At 39.1% G+C, this 11,002-nt stretch overlaps 1 protein-coding gene across 2 annotated transcripts; it reads left to right on the top strand.

Annotated features, from left to right (window-relative positions):
* The first annotated feature begins 1,758 nt into the window (after positions 1 to 1,758).
* Positions 1,759 to 4,419, top strand: LOC104108336 (transcription factor MYB8-like). Of its 2 annotated transcripts, none has more exons than XM_009617346.4 (4): positions 1,759 to 1,985; positions 2,803 to 2,932; positions 3,354 to 3,709; positions 4,038 to 4,419. In XM_009617346.4, the coding sequence occupies exons 1-4, from the start codon at positions 1,853 to 1,855 to the stop codon at positions 4,304 to 4,306; spliced, it is 888 nt and encodes a 295-aa protein (XP_009615641.1). In that variant the 5' UTR covers positions 1,759 to 1,852; the 3' UTR covers positions 4,307 to 4,419. The 2 variants fall into 2 exon arrangements, with proteins under 2 accessions (XP_009615641.1, XP_070058142.1); XM_070202041.1 differs by having other exon boundaries at positions 1,763 to 1,985; positions 4,044 to 4,419.
* Positions 4,420 to 11,002: the final 6,583 nt, after the last annotated feature.

Here is an 11,002-nt window from a genome sequence, read left to right as displayed (position 1 = left end):
TTCAGAAATTACTATTAATGTGAATGTTAAAGGTACTAAACTATACAAATTATTCATGAATATTTTTAATTACCATTGCACCCACTTTTTTTCTTGTGATAATGGTTTTGGAATTGGTTTAAATTTTTTATAAATTTTCAACCATATTTACACCGCAGAATTCTGTGGGTCTATTTGTTATGTATTATATGTGGCTACTCATCATATATGTACATATATATTCGAATTATTTTTTAATTGTCTAGTTAATACAGAGTTCGATCGACTAACCTACAACAACAACAACATACCCAGTAATATCCCACACCATGGGGTCTATGGAGGGTAATATGTACGCAAACCGTAACCCTACCTTGTGAGGATAGAGAGGTTGTTTCCAATAGACTGTCGGCTTAGGAAAGTATAAGCACTAAATTAATGAAAATATAGATAAGAAGGGACAGTACCAAAAAGCCATATAAAAGCAGAATAAAAAACAACAAGATAGTAAGGCGATCAACAATGAAAGATAACAATGATTAGTCATAAGAACCTACTACCAACAGAAAGCAAGATTGCATGCCAATACTACTGTTATACATACTTTAGACTACCTACTCTACTACCCTAATCATCGACATCCACATCTTCTTATCAAGGGTCATGTCCTCGATCAGCTGAAACTGCGCCATGTCTTGCCTAATCACCTCTCCCTACCTCTTCTTTGGCCTACTTCTACCTCTCCGCGGGCCCTCCAATGTCAACCTCTCACACCTACTCACCGGTGCGTCTGTGATCCTCCTCCTTACATGACCAAACCACCTAAGTCACGCTTCCCGCATCTTATCCTCAATAGGGGCCACACCCACCTTATCGCGAACAACCTCATTTCTGATCCTATCTAACCTGGTGTGCCCGCACATCCATCTTAACATCCTTATCTCTGCTACCTTCATCTTCTGGACATGAGCGATCTTGACTGGCCAACACTCAGCCCCATACAACATCGTTGGTCTGACCACCACTCTGTAGAACTTACCCTTAAGTTTCGGTGGCACCTTCTTGTCACACAAAATACCGAAAACGAGTCTTTTTTTCATCCATCCCGCCCCAATACGATGTGTGACATCTTCATCAATATCCCCATCCACCTGAATAATAGACCCAAGGTACTTAAAACTCCCTCTCCTAGGGATGACCTGCGAGTTCAGCCTCACCTCCCCTTCCCCTCCTTGAGTCTCGCCACTTAACTTACACTCCAAGTGTTCTGTCTTAGTCCTACTCAACTTAAAACTTTTAGATTCCAAGGTCTGCCCCCATATCTCTAATTGCCCGTTCACAACATTTCACGTCTTGTCAATCAGTACAATATCATCTGCAAATAGCATGCACCACGGCACCTCCCCTTGGATGTGGCGCGTCAGTATGTCCATCACGAGAATAAACAAAAAAGGATTGAGTGCCAACCCTTAATGCAACCCCATCATAACCGAAAAATGGTTCGAGTCCCCACCCACCATCCTCACTCGGGTCTTTACTCCATCATACATGTCCTTAATCAACCTAACGTATGCAACATGTATACCTCTAGCCTCCAAACATCTCCACAAAACCTCCCTCGAAACTTTATCGTACGTCTTTTCTAAGTCGATTGACTAACTTAGTAATCAGAAAAATAAAATAAATATATTATTGCCGCATGTTAAAATACAGTGATAGCGTAAATTTTTTTATACAATCAATATATATAAGTTAAATTCGTGTCTATATAGAAGCCCTCTACCAATATTTCCACAGTGCATTAATTCCCCTCCTTTTGTTGTGAGAAAGTTGCCAAAGTTTCTAATAAATAAAAAGTAGAAGCAACTGAGAAATGGTGAGGGCACCTTGTTGTGAGAAAGTTGGGCTAAAGAAAGGAAAATGGACTGCTGAAGAAGATGAGTTATTGGTGAATTATATTCAAGCTAATGGAGAAGGTTCATGGAAATCTCTTCCCAAGAAAGCTGGTAATTAGTTAAAAATGTTAATTTTTTTTCTTCTTTTCAAACTTCGGATTTTAGTTGGATTAATGCTGGTAATTATATAACTGTAAAAATGCCTAATTGGTTGGGATAAATACATTTATATTAAAAAATAAAATAGAATTCTCGAAAGAAAGTTAACATTTACTAATTAATAGATGCATAATGTTTTAGCATTCTAGAGATAAAACTTCTCTTTAATTAGGGTGTGTTTGGTACGAAGGAAACCGGCTTCCGGAAATTAATATATGTCATTTTCTAGCAACTAAATTTTAATAAAGGGGTATATTTTGAATAGTTTCTAAATTGTAGAAGGTGTTGGTTACTGAGACAAAGTCTTTTTTTTGAAAAATATTAATTTACAAATAGTATTTTTTAAAAAATATTTTTCTACATATCAAACACACCCTAGGTTTCCTTAGTGCAACTGCCCAAGTACTCCAACCATGGGAATGTTTATCTTTTTTTTTTTGTTTCATATTTATAGTTTAGGTGGTTCATAAAATAAGTTGAATAACCTCTTCTATTGGATAATAATAGATACTCCTATACACTAAGATTACCTACTAATTATATTAATGAACAGAACGAATTCATAATTTGAAGTTTATGGATTCTGAATTTGCCACAGAATCCTTTGCTCGTCTTAATTACTGGGTTTACAATTAAATATTTATACATATTTAATAAATTTTCTAGTATTGATACAATATTCAAATAAAAACAACTAGGTTCGCTGAACCCTCACACTATAGGCTAGCTCCGCCTTTGGTAATGAAGGGTTTTACATGGTGATATGAAGGTCTATTAAGATGTGGAAAGAGTTGCAGATTAAGATGGACAAACTACTTGAGACCAGACTTGAAGAGAGGCAAATTTACTGCAGAAGAAGATGAAACCATCGTCAAATTGCATAGCTCCTTGGGAAATAGGTTCTTCTTCTTCTTCTTCTTTCTTGTCATTGATTATTGGCTTTTTTAATTCTAAGATTAGGCGAAATCAAAGACGTACATTTTTTTAATACAAAATTAGCTTTACTAAAGATTTTCGCAAGAGAAACAGTCAACACTTCGTTTTATTTTATTGTTCACTCTCTCTTTTTTTTGTACGTAATTCTAGATTTTCAAACTCTTTATTTTTAAATTTATTCGTATAAATAATATGTTCTTACAGTCACATAAATGCATAACATATTTAAAACCGTAATTTTTACTACTTAATAAAAACCTTTCATTATTTTTTAAAATTTCCTGTCAAATCAAATATCAATCATATAAAAACGAAATTTGTGACACGGCCCTACACCTTCCACAATAATTTTTCATTTTATCACTTTCATGTAATGTATTACAGGTGGTCTTTGATAGCGAACCATTTACCTGGCCGAACAGATAATGAAATAAAGAATTACTGGAACACTAACTTACGCCGAAGAATTTACACCTTCAAATTGCACAAAAAGCTCATCAGAACCACTGCAGTAATGCCTAAAATGGCAGTTGCTGTTGCCGGCGATTGTGAATCCTCGAGAAAACACGGCCGAGTAGGCCGATCCAATGGTAAAAGTTGCAAAAACATTAACTCGACCACCTCTGAGTCCACTGGAAAAGTCAAATCCTCGTGTTTCGGAGGCGGGGGTACCGGAACTATGTGGTCGGAAGATGGTTCAATTGAATCCCTTTTGCCGGAAAATCATATTGCTGATATAGGTAAGAGAAATCTCTTATTTACATATACTTTCAAATGTTTCGTTTTATATGAAGGTGCTTTACTGTACATGCAAGAAATTTAAGAAATAAAAAAAGTTGAAACTTGTAATGATATTAAACATATCGTAATATTTTTGTTACTGTAAAATCATACTATAAAGCTAGTATAAATTGTTGAATTTCTCTAACATAAGTGAAACTTCTAGTTTTGCCGTAAATGTTGTTCAATTTTATTACATGTCATAGGTTAGAATCCCAGTCGTGTTACTCTAAACACTTTTTTGAATTTCCTTGTTATAATTTCTGACTCGGCCTCCACTGCTCGAAGGAAAAGGACTAGCCATGCAACGACACGAACATCAAGCAGAATCAGAGATAAGTGAGCCGAGGAACGAGGAAGGTGAAGACAAGAACGAGAGACACATTAATGTTACACCTGAAAATGATTTTGATAATTGGTGTGACATGAATTTCGATCATTTCTATGAGGAGGAATTATGGGTTGATCAGTGCAACAGCTTGGACTTGGAGTTTGGATCCAATGAAGAGTGTACTTACTGGGATGACATGTTACTTTGGTTATGGAATGATAAATAAGACTTTTACTTTACCTTTTTCGTAAAATTTTAGAAACTTTCTGTTTTATATTTGTATTAGCAAGTGTAGAAAATTTTGAAAATGAACTAATTAAGGAACTTTTCGGCTATAAATATGAGTTTTTAGGTACAATGAAATGGTCCCTAAAACGGTTTGTTGAGTATTAAGATTTTGATGATTAACACAGTTTGTTCAGATAAAATATTCTAAGAACCATGTCTTCAACGTAGCTCCTCAAGGTTGATGATTGTACGTCTTTGCAAGACACTAATGTATTGGGTAAAATATGTTATGGCACATGGCCGTCCGAGAAAGGGACACGTGGAACCCAAGACGGGGATGACTGAAGACTGAAGACAATTGTTTCGTTTTTTACTGGAAAGAATAATGCTCATAAAGATGTGATAAATGCTCTTCTCCCGGTAGCATTAAATAGGGAATATTCATGGCATTAAGAGCAGTTACCCGTTACAAGGAATTTGGCATTTATGTTCACCGTTACATCTTCATCAATGCTCCTCATAATTGACATTAAAGAAGGGCACGACCCTAGGACCTTCTTCGTAGCTATAAATTTAAATAGTGAGCTCAAGTGTCGTTGCAGAGGAGGCGACTATTCTGGAAAACTTATATATATTCTATACAAAACTCAATCCAATCTTAGCTTCTAATTTCTCTATTCTTTTTGTTTTTGTGCCCGGAAACCTTGTTCCCGAAATTATTACTTCTGTTGTTTCGTCCATATCTTAAGGTTAAGTGTTGCATAATTCTTCAATTATTTATTTATTTCAGGATCAAATTAATTCACTTATCTAGAAACCACGTATAAATTCAACTGTACTATTTTACGGGTGAACAGTTTGGCGCCCACCGTAGGCCTAGATAGCCATGCAATTAAATTGATCCTTGCCTTTTTTACTAACGTGTTTTGATCATTTTTGTCATAGAAAAAGTCATAAGAAATGGTAGATAAAATTGTTAATGACATGCATAACCCCGAGATTCGAGGGGATCAGCCTCATTCCGAGGACTCAATCAGCGACACCTATAACTAAGGGAATGACGCTGCACCAGTGCATGACAGGTAGTACCCTCGACATGTTCGGGGGACCACTCCCGATGACACTGATGAGGAGCATGTCGTACACGTGGTAAGGGTCTTGTAAGAGCAAAAAATGATCATTCTAGGCCACCTCACGTGATAGGATAAAGTTATGACGGAGTTGAGGTAAGCGTTGTCGGGAGCTTCAAATAATGCAAACAGATGAGATTTGATCCCTCCCGGGATTCCCACGAATCAAACAACAAGGATGGTTGACAATAACACTCCCAGGGGTGAAATTGGCTCTGATGGAGCAGGAGGGAATGGGTCCGGTCTCAATAACGAGAATGATTCTTTCAAGAATGAACTTTTACGGTTCAAGAGGGAAGTAAACGCCTACATGGACTAGAGCTTGGGCGCACCACTAGTGCTGTAAGGCCCGGACTCGAAGAAGTATACTCAATTGCTATACTGGCCAAGTGCGGCACCAGAGTTGATCCCGAAACGGTTCAAAATGCCTGAAATGCCAAAGTATGAGGAACTTCAGACCCCCGGGAGCATATTAGCACCTACACAACATCGATAAAGGGAACTTATTTAGCTCCTCACGAAATTGAATCTCTATTACTGAAAAAATTTGGGAAAACCCTGATGAGGGAGGCCATGATGTGGTATTTGTTATTACCCGAGCATTCCATAGATTCCTTTGAAATGCTTGCGGATTCTTTCATAAAGGCTCATGCCGAGGAAAGGAAAGTACATGCCCGAAAGGCCGACATATTCAGGATAGCGCAAGGAGAGTCCGAGCTGCTATGAAAGTTCATTGCCCGATTCCAGAAGGAGAGAATGTTGCTCCCGGCTGTCCCGGATGAATGAGCGGCTGAGGCGTTCACAAAAGGATTGAATCCAAGAAGTTCAGACGCTTCCCGAAAATTGAAAGAGAGCCTACTCGAGGATCAAGTAACAATCTGGGCGGACATCCACAACCGGTACGAATCTTAAATAAGGATCAAAGATGATTAGGTTGGTTTTCCATCGTCAACCAAAGAACAAGAAAAGAATAAGAAAAAATCAAAGGATGATTATGACACGGACAGACGGACTTCTAGGAGCCAATTTTTGCCTTACAAACGAACCGAAGGCCACAATAGAGGTTTTCAGACAGCGGACAGGTTTATGATGGACATGAGGAATGATCGTGGTCGGAATATTCGATTTTTTGCAAGATAAAGAAGTGACAGGGTCACGGGATCCTTCTTACCCCAAATTATTAGAATACAGCTTCAATGTCAGTATAGTAGAATTAGTATCTACCATGAAAAATATCAAAGAAGCATGATTCCCGAGACCGGTGAGATCTGATTCAAACTAGAGGGATCCTAATTTATGGTGTGACCAGAGAAATTCAATGTCACCTCAAAGAATTCTTGAGTGACCGAGCTAAGAACAACTATAAGCGTAACTGAGACAACGCGAAACCCTTGAAACCCTTGAAAGGGAACGAGATTAACGGGATCACCTTTTCATCAGCAAAGAAGATGAAAGTATCAATAATGCATAGCAATAGGCTTCGGGAAGACGATATCACTTTTATGGAGGAGGACACAGACGAATTGTTACTACCACACAACGACGCACTGGTAATTTCTTTAAATGTGTTAGATTTTAAGATTAAACGTGTTCTAGTGGATCTAGGGAGTTCGGATAATATCATACAATGGAGAGTATTGGAGCATGCTAAACTCACCAGAAGCATTATTCCGGCCACAAAGCTCCTCACCGGATTTAACCATGCAAGTGTGACAACTCGGGGAGAAATTTTATTACTCACAAACGCTGAAGGAGTAATGAAAACAACTCTTTTCGAAGTGGTAGATGATGATATGGGATACAACATTATTCTGGGAAGGCCATGGTTGCATGATATGAAATCTGTACCATCAACATACCATAAATTGCTGAAGTTTCCAACACCCGAGGGAATTAATAAGATAAGGGGTGACCAACTGGCGGCAATGGATATGAATGTATCGGTCTCCAGTAGAAAAGGAAAGGAACACGTGGCATAGCAATTACAGGGCCTGGCACCTACTCTCTAACTAGATGAAGTTAGCCAGGCGTCGGAAGTTAATCAGGTGCCAAGATATTTCCAAGTTCCTGAAGAGACCGATGCGACAAAGTCCACAGTGGAAGAGCTGGAGCAAGTTGAATTATTCGAGGAATTTTTAGAAAGGAAATTCCACCTAGGGATAGGGATGCACCCAGAACTCAGGTTCGACTTCATTAAATTTCTTAAATCTAACGCCAATTGTTTTGCATGGTCGCATGAGGATATGACAGGTATCCCAACGGAGGTAGTCGTACACAAGTTAAGCTTGGATCCCAACATAGCTCAGGTAAGACAAAAGAAATGCCTGGTCGCCGAAGCCAGGAATAATTTAGTCAAAGAAGAGGTAACCCGCTTACTTAATATTAGTTCAATCTGAGAGGTAAGATATCCAGACTGGCAAGCTAATGTAGTAGTAGTTCCTAAAAAGAACAATAAGTTTTGCATATGCGTAGATTATAAAGATCGTAATAAGGCGTGCCCGAAAGACTCGTTCCCACTACCAAACATCGACCAAATAATTGATGCCACGGTCGGGCATAAGTTAATGAGTTTCCTCGATGATTATTCCGGGTACAACCAAATTAAGATGAACCTAAAAGATCAAGAAACAAATTTGTTTATAATGAATTTCGGTATATATTGTTCCTCGATGAGTTATTCCTCGACGATTATTCCTCGACGGTATATATTATTCCTCGATGATTATTCGATATATGAGTTAATGAGTTTCCTCGATGATTATTCCTCGATGATTATTCCTCGATGATTATTCCGGGTATCAACGACGCGTGAACAAGATGTTTGAAAATCAAATAGGAAAGAGTATGGAAGTTTATATAGATGGTATGCTCATCAAGTCTTCAAATGCAGGTGATCATCTTAAACATCTAGAAGAGACTTTCGACATCCTAAGGAAGCATAATATGAAGGCTTAATCCCAAAAAATGCTCGTTCGGGGTCAACTTAAGTAAGCTTTTGGGATTTCTGGTACCATAAAGGGGGATAGAAGTAAACCCCAATAGGATCAAGGCCCTAGTTCCAGAATATGAAGGTACGCAATCTTCTATTTATTATGTTAGTAAAATTTTAACGGGAGCAGAAACTCGCTAACCACATTTGGAAAAACTGGCCCTAGCTCTCATAGTTGTTGCTCAGAAGCTAAGGTCGTACTTCCAATGCCATCCGATAGTCGTGGTGTCTGCTTTCCCTCTGCGGAATATCCTCTATAAACCCGAGCTCTCGGGTAGATTATCTAAATGGGCCCTCGAAATGAGTGAGTTCAACATAGAATACAAGTCGTAGACTACAATTAAGTCACAAGTCTTGGCCGATTTCAGTTCGGAATTATTGCCTCACGCTACCAAGGAAGAAAAATTGATGATGTTAGAATCGACATCAAGGGTTTAGACCTTATTTTCGGATAGAGCCTCTAACGTAAAAGGCATGGGCTTGGTATAGTCATAATCACGCCTTAGGGGGAAACCTTGAGGCAAGCCATCAGGACGGTCCATTTAACTAACAATGAAGCACAGTATGGAGCTTTGATTGCAGGATTCGAGTTGGCCCGGGGAATTGACTCTGAGGTTATCAAAATCAAATGCGACTCACAGTTGGTGGTAAATCAGGTATACGGGATCTTCAAGACCAAAGAGGAGTGCATGCAACAATACGTGGTAAAGGTTCAAGCTCTGCTGGCACAATTCTGAGAGTGGTCAATAACTCATATCCCAATGGAAGAAAATGCAGAAGCAGACGCATTGGCAGACCTAGGATCATCAATAGAAACAAAGGGATCAAAGTCCGGGTCGGTAGTACAACTGATGAACTCAATCCTGAATACAGATGGTTATTACGAGGTAAATTCAGCTAGTCTATTATGGGACTGGAGTAATGAAATTATCGATTATCTTGAACACGGAAAGCTACCTTAAGACCCCAGAATGTCCCGGACACTGCATGCCAAAGCAGCACGACATAGATTCAAGGGAGGCCAATTATTTAGAAAATCTTTTCAAGGCCCGTTGGCCCGGTGCATGGAGCGTCCGAAAGCTAACTATGTTATGAGAGAGGTTCACGAAGGGATATACGGCAACCACTCGGGTGCAGATTCCTTGGTGTTGAAGTTAGTAAGGGCAGGATATTACTGGCCTCGCATGTAACAAGACGCCAAGGCCTTCATGCGAAAATGTGATAAGTGTTAACGTTATCCACCACTAATGCATCAATCGGCTGAACCCTTACATTCGATCCTATCTCCCTGGTCATTCATGAAATTGGGGATGGACATCATCGGACCATTACCGCCGGCTCCCGGAAAGGTAAGATTTTTTTTAATTTTAACTAACTATTTTTCTAAGTGGGTGGAAGTAAGTCCTTATCAGAAATTGGAGAACGTGAAGTGGTGGATTTTTTATGGAAAAATATAATTTGTAAGTTTGGAATACCAAAAGAGATAGCATGCGACAATGTGCCATAATTTATCGGCGCAAAAGTTACAAAGTTCCTCCAAGATTTAAAAATAAAGAGGATCACATCTTCTCCTTATCATTCGAGTGCAAACGGTCAAGCAGAGTCCCCGAACAGAGTGATTATTCACAACCTCAAGAAAAGGTTGGAAACGGCTAAAGGAAATTGGCCTGAGGAATTACCTGGAGTTCTATGGGCATTCCGAACTACGACCAAGTCAAGCACAGGGGAAACCCCTTTTTTCCCTCGTGTAAGGTGCAGAAGCTTAATCCCGGTGGAAGTAGGGAAACCGACCTTGAAATACTTCATGGCAGAAGAAGAATCGAACAATGAAGCAATGCTTGTCAACTTGGAACTGCTCGATGAATGTAGGGAATTAGCATATGTAAGAATGGTAGCTCAAAAGCAAAGAATGGAATGGTATTATAATCGAAGTGCCAACCTCCGGTATTACAAAGTAGGTGACTTGGTCCTAAGGAAAGTAACTCACAATACCCCGGAGCTCAACGCGGGGAAGCTAGGTCCAACGTGGTAAGGCCCCCACCGGGTCTCAGCTGTCGCCGGAAAACGATCATATGAATTAGAAAACCAAAATGGAGAAAAGTTGCCCACCAATTGGAATGTGGCACACCTCAAAAGATATTATTGTTGATGAACATTATCATCAGAAAGTATGTGTTGCACTCTTTTTCCCTTCATTCAGGTTTTGTCCCAATTGGGTTTTTCTGGCAAGACTTTTACGAGGCAACAACAGAAAGTATATTATGAAGGCAACAACAATAAGACCTTTAATAACAAGGCACACAAGCAGAGATCCACTCGGGGATGGTTAGATAATCTTTTTCTCTATAGCTAATTCCCACCTGGAAGTTAAGTTTGCTATTAAGCAAAGGTTATCTAATCATACATGAGCACAAATTCCAGTGTTCCAATTCACATTCTTCGCATTCGAACACTAGGGGGATTATATGAGGATACAGAAACAATGACTTCCACGTCGACCGAGAATAAAAAATAAAAAATGTAATTACATCATCGGGATCGGGGACTGCGCGAACAACCCCGTAGAAACTAGTTG

Source organism: Nicotiana tomentosiformis, chromosome 5 (assembly GCF_000390325.3).
Source record: "Nicotiana tomentosiformis chromosome 5, ASM39032v3, whole genome shotgun sequence".
Classification (NCBI taxonomy): domain Eukaryota; kingdom Viridiplantae; phylum Streptophyta; class Magnoliopsida; order Solanales; family Solanaceae; genus Nicotiana; species Nicotiana tomentosiformis.
This window is presented reverse-complemented; position numbering and strand designations above follow the sequence as displayed.

Bases quoted from the DNA above. Each gene is read 5' to 3' on its own strand.
- LOC104108336 (XM_009617346.4), top strand. From the start codon at position 1,853: ATGGTGAGGGCACCTTGTTGTGAGAAAGTTGGGCTAAAGAAAGGAAAA. The intron at 2,933-3,353 runs GTTCTTCTTCTT...AATGTATTACAG, and splicing joins CATAGCTCCTTGGGAAATAG to GTGGTCTTTGATAGCGAACC. The intron at 3,710-4,037 runs GTAAGAGAAATC...CACTGCTCGAAG, and splicing joins AAATCATATTGCTGATATAG to GAAAAGGACTAGCCATGCAA.